We start from the raw sequence: 16,736 nt of genomic DNA, 5'->3' as shown, positions 1-16,736 counted from the left end.
CTGGCCCTTTAACACCTTTAAACCCCCAGCACTCCCTTGCAGTAAGTGCTTGATGGATGTTTGTTGAGTGAATAAGTGAATGTAGGCTGGGCCTAGGGCGGGCAGAAAGGAGGACTCAGCACAGAGAAAGCAGTTAGAAAGCCCACGCTTGAGAGAGAGAGCGCCGGCTGCACGCTGTGCCCGCTCTCAGGGCCACCGAACAGCACGCGAGATGGAGAGAGTTTATTTCCACGGCTTTAGATAGTTCCGATCCACTTAGAAGAGACAAGACAGAATCACGTAGTGCCTCGGAAGAGCTAGAAGTGGTTTCATGCTTCCAACAGACACAAAATGACAGGTTTAAATGACAGAAGGTAAGTTTGTAGGCCCTGCTGGTCAGGCCAGTCAATAGGCATTGAGAACCTATTATGAGCTGACAATGCCGTAGGACCTGGCAACACATAGATAAAAATGCACACACACACACACACACACACACACACACACACCATCTAGACACCTGCTAAGGTCATTTCAAGCACACGGGCAAAGGGCTGAGGCAAAGCACAGAGGATTCTGGAAGCAGAAAGGAGGAGCAAATAACCCAAGGGTTCTCAATCTTGGCACCGTTGACTTTGGGGCCCAGATAATTCTTGGTTTGGGAGGCCATCCTGGGCATTACAGGGTGTGTGACAGCATCCCTGGCCTCTAGCCTCCAGGCACGGTACAACCCCTAGCTGGGACAGTATGAAATGTCTCCAGACTGCGGATGATGTGGGGCCCAGTGCAAAATGAAAACGTGGAACCCTTTGTTCAAAAAGCAGGGAAATGACGTGTTACTAAAGGTACTAAGAAAGATGTTTTCAAATCTTCAGTGATCTATCCTCTCTCTCTCTCTCCCCACCCCCCAAGTTTTTCTCTTTCCCCCTCCCCGTTTTTATGTGCCACTTCATGTCACGTCCCCTGGGGAATGGACATGCTGGTGGGGTTAGTGCCAGCCCCCTGGGTCTGGAGACTGCTCTGTGACTCTGTGCACCCGTGCTCTCGGCCCGCCAGCTGCCGGTTTCCCCCTCTGACGAGCTGCTGGCCCGGTGCATGCCGTGCCCCAGCTGAAGGCGTCGAACTCAAGCCATGCGCGGACCCCTCCCCTGGCTGCTGCTCCCAGCCATCACAGATCGGCAACCCCCAAAGGTATCATGAGGATGTGGGTTGTTGAAGCGCTTCCCTAGTCACCTGCCTCAGGCTCTGTGGCACTGTCAGCCTGCCTCAGGGGTGGTCACCGTCTGATGCCCCACCCTGAGCCACCATGGGGCTGGAGCAGCCTATCCCGACCTCCCCATGCCCACAGTCAGGTCCCCGAAAGGCACAGAGGGCAGCGATGCCTGCCGGGTGGGAGTGGGGACAGAGAGGCCTGACAGGGCCAGGGACACGGGGTTGTGCAGGAGCTGGAGCCAGAATTCCATCCCAGAAAGTCAGGGAGGCGACAGGAGACGAACCCAGTGATCTGAGGCTCCAAGCCCCCCTCCCCCACCCGGGGCAAGCTCCGTTGTCCCAGAAGCAGTTTTCACTTACAAAACAGAAATTCAAAGGTAAGATTATTAAGAATTTCAGGACAGAGCATTAAACCCTAAGCACATCCGCGAAGCCAGCCCTGCCAGACATGTCGGATCTCCCCTAGCGGCCCAAACCGGCCTCCGGTTAGGAACCACTGAACTCATACCGGGGTTAGCTGGGATTCCCTCAGCAGATCCCAGAAGGTTGGGGGCGGGCAGGGGGTGGGGCGAGGTGGGGGGCGGGGAATCGCTAGAAGGGACAGAACTCATCAGGAAAGCTTCCTGTGGCTCGTGAATTTTAAAGCAAGTTTTCAGAGAGGTCACAGAATCTGATTGGGGCTTTGCACCTTTGCTCAGCTCTTGCTTCTGCCTGAAATGCTCTGTGACTTCTTGTCGAAATCCGACTTATCCTTCTAGGGCTCTGAGCCCCCACAGAACTTTGCTGGCTCCCCGAAATTCCCCCAAATTATTAGCATTTGCTTCTATAGATTGTGCCAGATGGCTTATGTATATTACCTTTCCTGACAAATTCTACTCTGTTTTCTTTTTTATAGATGAAGAAACGGAGGTCAGAGTGGCAACTTGCCCAAGGTCACGCCTAGGAAGTGGCAGAGACAGATTTCAAAGCCAGCTCAGCCTGACTCCAGACCCCTCACCGATGCCCCCACGGCTTCCACCCCTCGGCTAGTACTGCCGGCTTAGAAGCCAGCAGTGCTCTGCTGATTTTCAGCTCGGTATAAGCAACCACAGGCTCTCCGCAGCCCGAGCTCTGGGAGCATCAGCAGAGCAAACTAAAGGTAGGAATTGATAATACTGCCTCCTGGGGCTGTGATGAGGAGTCAAGGAGGTGTTTCATGTAAAGCACTCAGCACCGGGCCTATTAGAAAGCCTGCTCTGTCCTAACTGGAGACAGAAGCGTCTCCACGTCTCTATTTCCCACTGTAAACACCTCCTTTGGAGGAGGTACTGAATCCTGCTCCTCTCGGCGGCCGGACACCTACCGCAGAGCCCGGCACATAGCAGGGGCCAGTAAATGTTTGCTACGTTGACTCAGCAACCCTGCAGTGCTCTTTACCCCCGGGCCGGGAGCAGGGACTGTGTCTGGTCACCGGAGCATTGAAGGGTACCATCCCTCAGCGTGGGGCCCGGCGGTGACTCTCATGCCCCGGGTGCATCCATGGACGGCACTCCTGCCCCAGCCACAGCAGGCAGAGCGAGCACAGGGCCCACCCTGAGAGGACGGGAGACGGGGGTCGGGGGAGGCCAAGGGTCCACCAAGGGGGTAGCCATTCCTGACTGAGAGCCCGGCCCTGATGCCTTCCCCAGCACCCTTGCAGCTTTTCCATCGCTCGAGCCTGACATCGGGCGTGGAAATGGGAGTCTCCGATCGTGTCCTCCTCTTCCGTCTTGGACCTGCCCCTGGGCTGCACTTGTGCTCATTGTGTTACACAAACACAGTGTTGTGGCGTCTAGATTCAGAAGACCTGGGCCAAGAGATGGTGCTTCTGGCACCTTCCGGGATCATTTTTCCTCTCTGAGCCTCAGCTTCCTCCTCTGTGAAATATGGAGAGTAACGCCTGCCTTGCCTTTTTTATGGGACTATTTTGAGGATCAAATGAAAGGCGAGAGCTCTTTGCACATCATAAAACCCTGTTCAAATATCCTAGTTCTTCACGTGGCAGAGATCTCCTTGGTCAGGAAGGACTCATCTGTCTCTCTCACACACATAATCACAAGATTCCTCTCTGGGCCGAGATCGTTCCGAGTGCTTCTGTGAGCTCCCTCCTCTGTCTGGGAGGGTAAGGGGCCTGGAAGCTGCCAGAAAGAGCCAGGAAGGAGGCACCTAACATGGGATTAGGAGGTCCACCATTCGAGTCCCAGTTGCTCCTTAACCATTTGTGGGTCCCTGGGCCACAAAAAACTCTCCCTCTCAGAGGGAGAGCGGGGATGATGAGGCCTGCTTCATAGGTCCGTGAGGAGAAGGGGAGGATACAGCAAGGGCACCTCACAAAACTTATTTGAATATTAATCTGAAAACAGATTCCAAGAAATTTTCGCAGATTATTGCTGTTTATGTTTTTTTTTTCTCTAAATACCATACCCTAGCCCACATCGTTTATCCAACACACATTTATGGAGTACTTGCTGGGTGCTGGGCCCACTGCCAATCCCTTTTCAGGGCTGGGGGGGAGGAACAGATGATTGCTGTGGCGTAAAGGCTCTCTATGCTTCGGTGTAGTATTTATTAGTTTAATATCATACTAGATTGCTAGTTTTTAATTTAATCTTTTACAAGCTACTGGGAACACCCTATTTCTAAAAATGACCCTGTAGAAGGATGTGAGTTATTGCACTGAAAGGAGAGAACTCTCCTCTACCCTTAGGAGTTTCCCTGGCGAAGATCATCTGATACCGGCATGTTTGGGAAATAAAAGCATGGAGCTGGAAGGGATTTCTAGATAGCAAGCCAACCGCTAGGGTTGATGGGATTTGAGATCTCCCTGTAATCATTTGTTATTCGCTCACAGCTCTCCCCAGAGAACTTCACACATAGCAGACGCCTCATAGGGTTTGTCCGTGAACTCACACCCAAGCGGTGTATTCAGAGGAGAGGCCGGGAGGCCGAGGGGGAGGGAGGCCATGAGCCATGTCCTCTGATCGAGGAAGCCCTTGACTCGAAGGTGAGCCCTGCTTGTGCCAGGCCCCACACAAGGTGTTTTCCTGTGTTATCTAATTTAAATCTTCCATTAACCCTATAAGGTATAAATTCCATTATTATTACCATCTATATGCAGTGATAATATAAAGGCTCAAAGAAATTAAGGAATTTGCCCAAAGCCAAACCCCCCACCCCCACCCCAGAGAGCCACTGGTCTGTTTGGCCCCAGCGTCAGGATTTCTCCAGTGCAATGTGCTGTATCTCTTGGGAAAGTCATTTCTCCTTCCTGAATCTGCTTCCCCAACCTGAAAAATAAGGACCATGATGTGGGATGACTACAAGGTCTCTTCAGATCTTTGGATTTCTACCCGTAGAAGTGCTTTATCCAAGGGTTGACAAACTGTGGCCCATGGACCGAATCCAGCCGGCCAGCTGTTGTTATAGTTTCATCAGAACACAGCCACACCTGGTCGTTTATGTCTCATCTGTAACAGATCTGAGCAGTCGTGACGGAGACCGTACGGCCACAAAGCCTAACATGCTTCCTGTCTGACCCTTTATAGACAAAGGTGGCCGGCCGCTGGAATATACCAACACATAGGTTTTAATAGCGAGAAACCATACATGGCGAATGGAAAAGAATCCCCAGGACCACACAGCAATTGTGAACAGTTGGGGGGTGGGAGACTTCCACTGTTTGCACGTTACGCTTCGTAATTATTTACTGAAATTCACTTTTCACTAAATTACAACTCACAGCAACATGTACAAGTCCTAGATGTGTAGCCTGATGGTGTAGCCACCATTCCTACGTCAACACAGAGAACTTTCCTGGCGCCCCAGAAAGCCCCCTCGTGGCCCATCCCTGTGAACACAGCCCGCAGCCCCCCAGAGCAACCTCCACGTTAGCCCCTATCACCATGGATCACTTCTTGCTTTTTAACTTCTTGTAAATGGAATCACAATAGCGTATACCGTTTTGCGTCCAGGAATGGTGTTTCGTTTTAAACTACAACTTCATTGCTGTCAGTTTGGAAAATCGAGCTGCACACGTAAGAGAACGAAGATCCTCCTTAATGATGTCAACCGGAGATGATCCCTTGTTCATTTACTCAATGGGTATTTTCGTGAGCATGTGCTATCATCAGGCGCCTCTCCAGGCATCGAAGAGGAAGACGCGGGATGGTCCCTGCCCACATGGGGCCTCCTGTCCGTGGTACGGTTTTTCAAGGGCTGCTCAAAAGTCCCACGGCCAGCACCACATACAGGTCCAGCCTGAGCTCGTAAGCACCTCCCCAAAGGCCTAGAAACGGACACCCTGGTAATATGGAACCATTTAGAAATGTCAAATCATAGAAGAGTTAGGGAGTGCAAATGGTCATACGGACTAACTGGCCTTTTCTTCCCCTTTCAAGAAGTGTTTTTATGAATAAGAGAATGCATTAAAGATTATTGAAGAGAAATCGTCTCATTTTGGGGAGACATTTCATTTTCTTTGAATTAACTAAGTAACATCTCAATGTGCATTTTTTAGCATAAAATTTATTGGGGTCCTGTGGGAAATACGCTCTTTCCTCCTGGTTGGGTGCCGTGAAGCCCACACAAAGGAGTCTGATAATCTCCTTCATCCCACCCTGGCGGATCCATCATGAGAACGCCACCGTGTTTCCAAGCTCAGACTGTCACTGAACTTTTTGAGAACTTAGAAAAAAATTATGGGACATTTGAAACATACAAATAGAGAGAAGAGTACAAGACCCCATAGATGTCATCATTCAGCTTCAGAAATTATAACCAGTTCGCCAGTCATGCTTCATCTATCCCTTCACATTTTATGGGGTAAGGGTGCTAAATGGCCATTTTTCAAAAGCAGAATGAGAGGCCCAGAGAAGGGTGCTCACCAAAGCCCTTGGGAAGGTGAAGAGTCCTCCAGAGAGGAGTACTGTGTCCAGAGCCAGGACCTGAGGCTCTAGTTCTGCAGTCTAGAATGTTCTCTAGGTTGTGATAGTACTCTCTAACAGTAAGGCCCCACGCCCCTTCAGACCAGGATAGTACAGTACTTAAGTTTTACTCTAGAGATGATTTCATTTTGAGGTCTTCTAGAGACTGCCAGATCAATGGGAGAGCCTTGGAGAGTGGAGTGGCAGAAGGTGGAGAGGACCAGGCTCTCCCTGCTCTAAGCAAAGCAGACGGTGGGAAGTGGGGGGAAGATGGCGCACCCAAGAGCGGGAAAGGAATATCACTTATGCTATGAAGTTACAGAAAGTTGAATCTCCTGGAACCACATCTGCCATTCTGTGGAATTACCAAGATGGTGCTCATCATAGAGTGATGAGCCGACTGGATTTTCAATGACCTTACAACAGGGTCCGCACCTGCCACAGCAAATATTGGGATTTGATCTGCAGAAGCATCGTTTGTGTAGAAGAACCTAATATAATCTCTTCAAATTCAGTAACTCTTACCAAAACAAAACAATACAAAAAAACAAGCTGAGAATGAAAGACGTCAAAGAGATCAGCCGCCCAACTTCTTTGCCAGTTTTCATGACGTGCTGCTGCTTCTTTCTAAACACGGGAGAGCAGGTCAGGTCATCCTCGGGGAACCCACAGTTCCTAACTCATTGAATCCTCACAGAAAACCAAGCAGGGTATATTATTATCATTTTCCATATAAGGAAACAGGGTCAACGTGATGATGTAATGTGCCCAAGTCCCAGTGCTGGTTGAGCAGACCTGAGACCCACATTTAGGTCTGATTTCAGCATCTAACCTCTAGTTCTCTACTGTGGATCCTTCACTTCTGCCTCGTAGAATCCCTGCTTTCAACTTCCCATCTCCCAAAGCAGTACAAGCTGGAGACCTTCCCCTTTCATCCTACCAGGCTCACCAGTCCTGAGCCCCAACCCCGGCCCTTCGCTTACTCCAGCAGCTGCGGGCCGAGCCACCGCCCCAAAGCGTCTGACCTTTTATTTTCCCACCTTTACAAGGAGGCTACTGTATCCGTTCATCACCATTTTATCCTGGGAGAAGCTGAAAACCAGAGTATTTCCACTGTACTCTGGTTTCCTCTATTTGGGGGATGTCGAACCAGAAAGTTTTAGGAGATAACTCAATTAGCATTTATGACCCACGTCCTGAAGGACTGTCTGCTGAGATACTTACACTTTCCTTTTTAAATGTCCCTATGAAGAGGTAGGTGTCGGATCTGCTCACCGATCTGTAATTGCCTTTACTTAGTAAGCACCCATATTATTACCAGGTAGCATGCTCAAGGTAGGTCTGGGGGGGCGGGGATTACAAGAAGTTGCTGGATACAGACAGCCAGATTACCTGAAAGGTGTACCTGGACACTCATCGGAAATTTCCCCATCAAAGTGAAACTTCCTGTACATTGACATCATTGACTTGGGGTAGAGTGGAAAGAATAGGCTTGCTAACACCTGAATTTTGAGAGAGAAGCTTGAGTGAGACTTGGCGCGCAGTAGTTGGACTACAAATCAAAGCCTGGCTGTTGAAAGGGAAGTGACTGCTGGTTTTTTAATGGGTTTTCCCAGCTAAACACAGAAACCGATCTTCATTACACTTGACTGCTTCTATCATGACAGCAAGTGAGAGACAGAGAGCGAGAGATTGTTCTCTAGGGACATTTACCCTGAATACTTCATTATCCTGCTTGGGGGGAGCTCGGTAGGCAGAGAAAGTTCTCCCATTGGGCCGAACTGTGAGAGGCAAGGACCTGCCGTATGTCACAACGAAGTGAAAGGCAATAGGGTAACATGAAGGGCCCTCATTTCCATGTATTTATCTCCCCTTTCTCAAGGAAAGAGCCTGAGATAGTGTAAACCTCCCTGAAGGCCCCACGCCCACAATCACCCCCTTCCTTCTGGTTCCCAGCACGCGTCCCAGGCACGCGCAGCCGACCCTGTGTTTAAAAGAGGCAGCCTCACTCCTAACAGCCAAACTCGGAGCAGTCACACGTGGAACTCTCACACACCTAGATGTGATCCAGAACCAAGCAGATGAGAGCTGCTGACCCTTCCTCTCCCTTGCTGACATTCCTCTTTTCTCAGAACTAGGCCCAACTTCCTCCTAATTGTCTTTTAAAGGTGGGAATGGTAGAATTTGATTAGACACTCCTTTGCAAATTCCCTGCTGATTCTGAATTTTTGTCCCTAATCTTCTAGTCCCTCCAAGCCCAGCTCTGGATCTGATTCTGAGAAGCTAAGCCCCCCCTCCTCCCAGGGTTAGATTTTCCTACTGGGAACTGGCTTCCTCCCCTTCCCAGACTGAAAAGTGTGAACACCAATTATTCAGTCAAGGGTTTCACAGGTGGTCTCATTCAATGTATACCACGCCCCTCCCCCTGCACTGTTGGCATCAGTATTTCACGGATGAGGAAACTGAGGCTTAGAGAGGGTCGGGGGGGTCCTCTGCCCCAGGAGCTATGGGTCTATGAACGGTGGATCTTAAAAAGCTCCTTGCCCCGTTCTTCTGCAGGTCAGGGCCAGCCTGTAGGTCCAGGGACTCCGCAGGCCTCCTTCCTTCCCCCTCCGTGACCCGGGGAGATGCAGGTGAAACTCCCTTAGACCTGAAAGGTTCTGCCTTCCTTCCTGACCCAGGCCAAGCTGGTAAAAATCTCCACTCTTTCAGCTGCTTTTTGGGCGCCTGCTCCCTCCCACCACTGCCGGGTGACCTCGGGGCCGCAGAGCGCCGTCCCTGGCCCCCGGAACCGCTGTGTCCTGGAGCTGCGATAAACCAGATGGCAGTGGGCCGGGGGACACGCGAATCCCACTGTCCATCCAGCCAGCTGCAGTCCAAGATTTGCTTTCACTGTTAGAAAGGAGGCCCGGCAACCCTAGTTTTGCGGGGAAAGCGGAGGTGCTTTGATATTCTGGGTTTGAACAGGAAAGGGTGGCCCAGGCGGCCAGCTCCCCCGCGGCTTGGCCAGCCTAGGTGCTGGTGCAGCCCGGCTGCGGCGGGGGGGGGGGGGAAGCTCAACTTTGGCTACTCCCCTGACCATAAATTCGTGGGCGCCTCCTCCCAAGGGTTCTCCGGGCCTCCTTCCCGTTCGCCTATGCTCGCTGGTTCTCGGGCCCAGCAGTTCTGCAAATCCAAACCCTCAGACTCGTCTGGTCAGGGCCTGGGATCTGCGGAACAGTGGCCCGGGTAGAACTAAATGGGGTCCCTGTGATCTGCACTCACCCCACCTGACACCCCCATTTCCCAAGTCTCCGCGTCCATTCCCCAGGGGTCAGTTTTTCCTCACCCGGCGGACTATCCCTGCCCACCACCAGGGTCGTTTGGGATGCGTCTACTCTTTGCATCCCCCTCCATCGTCTTCCAAGGGCACCCCAACTTCCTCCAGCTCTCACCTGCACCCCCGAAGTGTAGTTTCTTCTCTCCAGACTAAAACTGGACCCGCGGCGGCTGGAAAAGCCCCGGAGCCTCCCACACTAGGCTGCAAGCTACTTGCTTACCAAGTCCAAAGGTCAGCTAAAGTTTGGCTGATAAACAGAACCAGTACAAGAAGGTCTTCAGCCCCCCAGCGTGAGTACAATGGACCCTGGCAAGCCCTGCTCCCGCCCGGGTCTCCAGCTCTCCACGTCTGCCCTCAAGCTCTCTCTCTCTCCCTTTCCCCCCTCCCCACGACCATTTGCATCTTGCCGAAAGCCGGGCCCTCCCCGCTAATTTGCATATCTTATATGGCCTAATGGTGGCGATCATGGCAAGTTAGAAGTTTTCTGACTCCTCTCGGAGGAGACTCCGGGACCCCGGGGAGTAACAGGTGTCTGAAGGGTGGGGGGGGGTTCCTGGACTTGGGGTTCGCTTGTGAAACTCCCCTCCACCCTCCTCTCTCGCACCCACCCACCCCCTCACCCCCTTCTTTTTCTGTCCTTGGAAAATGGTGTCCAAGCTCACGTCGCTCCAGCAAGAACTCCTGAGCGCCCTGCTGAGCTCCGGGGTCACCAAGGAGGTGCTGGTCCAGGCCTTAGAGGAGTTGCTGCCATCCCCGAGTTTCGGGGTGAAGCTGGAGACGCTGCCCCTGTCCCCCGGGAACGGGGCCGATCCCGACACCAAGCCAGTCTTCCATACGCTCACGAACGGCCACGCCAAGGGCCGCTTGTCTGGGGACGAGGGTTCCGAGGACGGGGACGACTATGACACCCCTCCCATCCTCAAGGAGCTGCAGGCGCTCAACACCGAGGAGGCGGCGGAGCAGCGGGCGGAGGTGGACCGGATGCTCAGGTAAGCGCGCCGAGGTGGGGAGTCCGCGCCCCAGCCCCTTGAGCCCGGGCCTTGTGCCTGAGCGACGCTGCGCCCCATCCTGTTTCCCACCAGAGAAGTCCCCCGGGGGGGCGCTCCGCTTCTCTCCCAACACCTGGACCCCTCCCAGTGCCGCAGTCGGGGGGGCCCTGAATCCCGAGGCTCCATCTCCCCCTGCCCAGGCCTGCGCCCGGGACCCGAGGGGCCCCCGGGCCTGGGAGAACTCGAGCGGTGGAGCCCTTGGCGGGAGGTGTGCGCGCGCGACTGGGGGTGCGAGTGGGTGCAGAGAATCAGTGGTCATTTCCCGGGAGCAGAGGCTCCGTCTCGCACAGGTCCCCGGCCAAGCGTTTCTCCTGCGCGCCGTTCTCCGGTCCCGGGAAACGCGGGCCGGCCTCGGGCACAGCGTCCTGCTGTTCTTTGCAGAAGGACTGGCGGCACCCGGGGCCGGGATCCCGGGGGCGAGCTTTCTGGCCGGCACTCCCATCTGCAGCGCCCCTGCAAGGCCCTGGGATTATCCGGAATCCCCAGGGCCGGGTTAGATTTGCAGAAGAAAATGTTTGCGTGCTGTAGGGCCGGGGTGGACCCGCACGGGGTAAAAGGATCGCGTATCTAAGCAAGCCAGGGGCAAGTGCGGCTAAGTCCCCCTTCACAGCGGATTTGGTCGCATTCTGAGAAAGAAGGGTGTTTCCAGATCTGGCCGCCGACATCCCGGCGTCCTCGGGGAATTCAGGCCGGCTGGCGGTTCTGGGATCCTTTGCTGGGCCTCCCCGACCGTCCTAGGGCTTTGACAGCTAGTTACTAATTATCCAGGGAGCCGAGCGGTTCCCTTAGACCGCACGTCGTTCCCGGCCGCTTGGCTTTAGGACCGAGTCCCGTGCATGGCCGTGGACACTTCAGCGCCGAGGTTTCAGGGCAGGGGCCGGGACCAAAGTTGCGCCCGACTCAGGCAGCCTCGGTCGCACGGCCGCAGCAGCAGTTTGGGGTGGGATGTGACCTTGCATTTGAATTTGCCATCTGGGGACCCAGCGGCTTACTCTCTAGCAAAGACATTCGGGGGTTTCTAGATTTTTTTTTTTTTTTTTTACCCCAAAGTACTTTTTTGCTCTTCGTAGGTTTGAGTTTCTACCCTCGCCGTTCCCCCGAGCGGCGGCGGTTTCTTTCCCGCCGGGGTTTGGGCGCAGGAAGGTGAGGGGCTGGAAGAGGAGCGGCTGGGGCTCCAGGGCGGCCTGGAGGTTGAGCAGGGCCGGCCAGTCTCACCGAGCTCTCGGCCGCCTGCCACGGGAAGCCCGCCGGGCCCAGGCCCAAACACCGGCCCCAAGCGCCCGTCTTCTAGCGGGGTTCTGGGAGGTTCTGCGAAGCCCGAGGCGACCCAGGGCCCCCTCTGCACCCAGCCCCGCGCAGGGCTGGACGCAGCAGAGATGTAACATAAACGGCAGCACGTGGAGTTAGGGTGTTATTAATTTATTTCTATAAATCATCAACAGAAAGATACACAAAGAGTCGTGATTAGGTTGAAAAGAGAGGCGGGTTATTCATTGGTGAAGTTGTAAACGCTGCTTAGAAGGGGAAGGAAGTCCGAACGCCGGCGTGGGGCAGCCCGCGGCCCGGTGCGCACGCTCGGCGCTGCGGGGCGCTCCGGGCCAAGCCCTCCGCCGCCTAACCTGGGCTGCCCGAGCCGCCCCGGGGCGGTGCACACCTGCGGGCCCTGCCCGGGCCTCGGCCCTGTGCCCTCCGCGCAGCGCCTGGCTCCAGCGGGGCGGGGAGGGAGGCGAGGGGCCGAGACCCTCACCTCGGTGGAGACCTAGAGACGCAGGACAGACCCAGAGTTTCCCCCCCTTTCCCAGGCGGGTGCCGCTTTCCCTCCCCCACCTTCGGGAGTGCTCAGACTTTATTAAAGTAATTTTTCAAGAAATTGCTAGCGGTTCCCAGGTCACTGCACGGTCGGCTCCTGAGCGCCGACTCCTGAGCACTCCCTTTTTTGCCCACCCTGTTCCCGTAAAGGGGAAAGAACAGAACAGAAGCCTCTTTGGGGACTGCCTGGCCGCTCTTTATACCTCCTGGAGGGGAGAGGCGAGAAGGGAAGGTCGGGGACTGCGCGCCGCCTGGCCCCGGGCTCGGGCTTGGAGCCGCCTGGCTCGCCGGCCTCTAGGCTGGGGCGCCCAGGGGCATTTGGAAAGGAAGGAAGCCAGAGTTGAGGCTTCTGCAGGAGCGCGGGGCGAACTGTGCTGGCGTCCAGGGCTTTCCTGCTCGTGGGCCGCAAAGTCACCGTTTGGAAAGGAGCGTGCTGGGCCCACTCGGGCGCCGCGGTCGCGCGGTTGACACCTGAGCTCAGAGCACAGTGGCCGCTCGTGTTGCTCCGGATTCGTGTATTTGTCGGGGTTTGGAACCTCTCGATCGAAGCCGTATTTTCAAACGAACAAACGCAGCCAGCTGTCTGGGGTTCTCCCGGTGCACACAGGTGAATTGTGTGGTCAAAGAGCTGTGAAGGTGTAACTACGCCATCTTACCCCTGACTCTGGTCATTAAGTGCGGGCTGAAAGTTCGCTGGAGTTTGTAGGGTTTCCCTGTTGTTGTTGTTTTCTTAACCTTCCCAGTCGTTAAGCTAATTATTCTTTCCACAGAACCTTTCCATCTTAGAACAGTAAACTGTTTTGGGGAGGTTTCTTAGACACATGAAATGAACACAGGTAAAGAAATTTAAACAAAACAGAGTCAAAGAATCTGTTAAAGCGATGTTAACTTTGAAAATCCAAACACGTTTTCTAACTTCCGAAGCGATTGTTTGTATCTGTTGAAAGTGTTTTTGCACCCTAAAAAATACCTGTGGAAATATTCGCCAGAAATAAGCTTTAAAATGATCGCTGATGTTTATACGAGTATGTGCATTCCCTGGATATTTTCCAGGTGTGGAACTGGACTGCGTTTTCTCATTTTTTTGTCCTTGTTAGTTCATTACGTTTCATTACTTGGATGTACCTTTATAAATACTTGAGATGTGTGTGTGTGTGTGTGTGTGTGTGTGTGTGTATAAGTATATATACTCTTAAAAGTTTGTCTTTCAAAACGTCTCTACCAAAGCCTGTGATCTCACGAATTTAATATCAAAGACTTGTTGAAAATAACCACAGTTAATCAAATGCTTACAAAATGTTTACCCCCTGGATTTTTAAATTCATCAAACAAAATTAATTTTATTTGCCATGTGATAGGCACCATTTAGAAATGACAATTTCATTTGCAACAGTATATCTGTTTTGTCCTCTGCTTTCTACGTTTTTTTATCCTTTCATATGAAACTAATTTTTTCCCTTTATTTGTTTCATGTTCCATCAGGCTATTATACACATCAGCATATAGGAAACGGGTGCTGGGTCTTTTTTTAAAGTTAAATATACAGCTGTATTAAACGAATACTATATGTGGATGTATTGTATGAATACTTTTGTTCTATACTGTGCCTCATTTTTTAAATTTAAGTTACACCTCTCGCTTTAAAGTCATCTACTCAATAAGCGAGAAAAGATATTGGCAAAGTTGAAAGCATTTTAAATAAATAAAATTCAAAGGCAGTTACATTGCTATAAAGCAGCTTTTTGGGTACCTGTGTTTCTGAGAAATGAAAAGTATAAGCAAGTTCTTCTTATCCCACGCTTGAAATGTATGAGAAACACTGCCTTCCGGATACATTTCTTCCCTGATAGGGTAAGGGTAAGAATACAGGAAACCCTGGCATTTGGGATGGTTAATATCTTTTTCAGAAATTGATTTGAAATTATTCATCCCCATTAGATTTCATCTGAGAGGTGGGGCTGTGGAGGGTTGTTTTCGTTTTTGTTTTTAAACGTGCCTCGCCTCACTGGAGGGATTCTTCACTCCAGGAGGAACGTGGTTGTATTTCTTAAAGCTTTTCTGAAGCTCTGAAAACTGTTTAACATTTGGCAGAAAAGTCCTCCTTGCTTCTCAGGAGATGGACGCAAACGTTTCACTCCGATTTTATGAGACAAGAAACTGAGACGCCCACTCAGAAGGGAAATAATGTGGAAAAGTTCTGGGATTCAAACTGATGCCGCCCCCTGTCATTGTGCGATCAGCCAGCCGGCCCCAAGCTGATGGCATCTTCCGCTTTCCAGAAGGCCTCTTGCCTTCACGTCCCTCACTTTCCAGGAAAATGAAGGGAAGCAAAATAAAACAGGAACTTTTCTTCCCGCTTAAGAAAGTGAGTGCTAGTAGTGCCTTCCCATCCCTGAAGGTGGGAAGTCATCGTCACCTTTACTCTCCTGATCCCCGATGACAGGGACCGAGCGTACTGTATAGGCACTTTCATCTCCCTTCTGTTTTGGCCTCACCTCTCTCCCAAGGTCGTCACTTGGGCACATGGAGAAGTGGCTGAAGATCAGAGTTTTGCAGAGAGTGTAGGCAAAAGCCCTAAAAAGAGAATCTTTCTCCCCAGACATCTTCCGCCAGAATCCTAACCATGTGCTTATCTGTCTAGCGAGGACCCCTGGAGGGCTGCCAAAATGATCAAGGGCTACATGCAGCAGCACAACATCCCCCAGAGGGAAGTGGTCGACGTCACGGGTCTCAACCAGTCCCACCTCTCTCAGCATCTCAACAAGGGCACCCCCATGAAGACCCAGAAGCGCGCAGCCCTCTACACCTGGTACGTCCGAAAGCAACGGGAGATCCTCCGACGTAAGTGTCCGAACCGCCCCCTCGACCTCAACCCGGAGTGATCTTTGCCCTAACTCTGACCCCTGTGGGATGCCTCAGTTTCTTTTTTCATCAAGAAGGCCTGCGTAGCGCTTGGCAGATTAGAAGGAAGCTGGCAGGTGGATTTGGTTTTCATAGTGACCGTACAGTGGGTTGACTTCCATCATGTTCCTCTCCCACGGTCCCCTACTACCCAGCCAGCCGCCTTGACAAGTCCGTTAGTGTGCCGTGTACCTTGAATTTTCTGGTCCCTGCTTCCAGCATCCTTCTCTTTGAAACCAAGTAGGTAGCAGTGGAATATTGTCCCCAAAGTAAGCCAGGCAGCTCCCCTTGATATGGCCACAGACTGGGGTTCCCGAGGAAGGCATTGTGTAGCAATCAATACCTATTGATGACTATTACTGTTCTTTTCCTCCCCTCTGGGGAGGGTGTACCAAGTAGAAGATACTGTGTATATAGATCTATTCTGAACTTGACCCAGTGTCTGGGAGGGGGGTGCACTTGCATCCCGAAGCAATTGAAGGTGATTACTCAATATAGCAGCAGTTTTGAGACTTCAGCCGATGACCTGTCTGATGAAGACGCCACTCTGGCTACAGCAGGACACAGCCACAGTGTCTGCGTTTGGGACGCTGACCAATCAATAATTGTCATGCCCACTTCCATCCCCAGATTTCCTTTCTGTCCCAGGATTTCTGCCCCTCAGTAATACCAAGAGATTTTTGTCTTGAAGCATAGGGACGTTTGAACTGCATTTGAATGGCGGACTATTTTTATTCTTAGGAAAGTAGACTTTTACATTATCTGTTAATTATTTCGATCTGGCCCTTTGCCCAGGAAATTTTTGTATGAATTTCACTTCTGTACACTCTCCTCTGGGCCGTGGGCTCCTCTGTCTTTGTCAAGATACTAATTCCTATCACTTTCTGGGTTGGATTTTTTTCCCCCTCTCACTGGATGGCCACTTTTAAAAAATCGTTCTTGTTTTCTGCCCTACATTGCTCTGAAGGGATTGTTTCCGTATTTATTGTCTCTGTGTCCGTGGGCCGGAAAGGCCTTCATGGTGGAGCGAAAGGTCTTAGACCTCCGTCCCTTACGGCGGCTGTTTGTTGGAAGCGTTAAAGGGTAGGTCAGAAGAGCGAGGCCGGAGCTCTTTGCTGCGTAGGAGAAGAGACCCCCTTTCAGCTCCGGGTTGGTTCACCACCCATGGCGGCTAGGTCTTGAAGAATTTGTGTTTTTGACATGAAGCAACTCTCTGTCATTCCTGGAAAGTCTGAGAACATTCTCTCAGGAGCCACAGTGTCCAAAGGCCAGAGAACCCTTGGGCCTACCCTCACTCCAATCCAAGCTTCACGTGGCATCTCCAGTTGGAGCTGCCTCCCTGTGTTCAGTGGACGTTCTCCCAGAAAGCACAGGGGTACAGGAAAGGCCAGCTAGAAGCTATGAAAAAGACACACATCCCAGAAAGTTTCTCAAGGTGCTCGAGAAGAGGCGGTTTACAAAAAACATATGACCGTCCCTTGCAGGGGATTTTTAAAATTATTACTGTTTTAAAGCCACGCAAGACCT

At 52.1% G+C, this 16,736-nt stretch overlaps 1 protein-coding gene across 4 annotated transcripts in view; it reads left to right on the top strand.

The window, feature by feature from the left end:
* Positions 1-16,736, top strand: part of HNF1B (HNF1 homeobox B) — a 111,797-nt gene that overhangs the window by 48,790 nt on the left and 46,271 nt on the right. For all 4 annotated transcript variants that reach the window (XM_045773742.2, XM_045773741.2, XM_045773740.2 and 1 more), the window contains exons 3-5: positions 1,036-1,170; positions 2,087-10,439; positions 14,950-15,149. In XM_045773742.2, coding sequence (XP_045629698.1) covers positions 10,096-10,439; positions 14,950-15,149 — 544 coding nt within the window. In that variant the 5' untranslated portion in view covers positions 1,036-1,170; positions 2,087-10,095. The remainder of the gene's footprint in view (positions 1-1,035; positions 1,171-2,086; positions 10,440-14,949; positions 15,150-16,736) is intronic.

The sequence above is a fragment of the Ursus americanus genome, chromosome 23 (genome assembly GCF_024610735.1).
Source record: "Ursus americanus isolate L20-20 chromosome 23, mUrsAme1.1.p, whole genome shotgun sequence".
Classification (NCBI taxonomy): domain Eukaryota; kingdom Metazoa; phylum Chordata; class Mammalia; order Carnivora; family Ursidae; genus Ursus; species Ursus americanus.
This window is presented reverse-complemented; position numbering and strand designations above follow the sequence as displayed.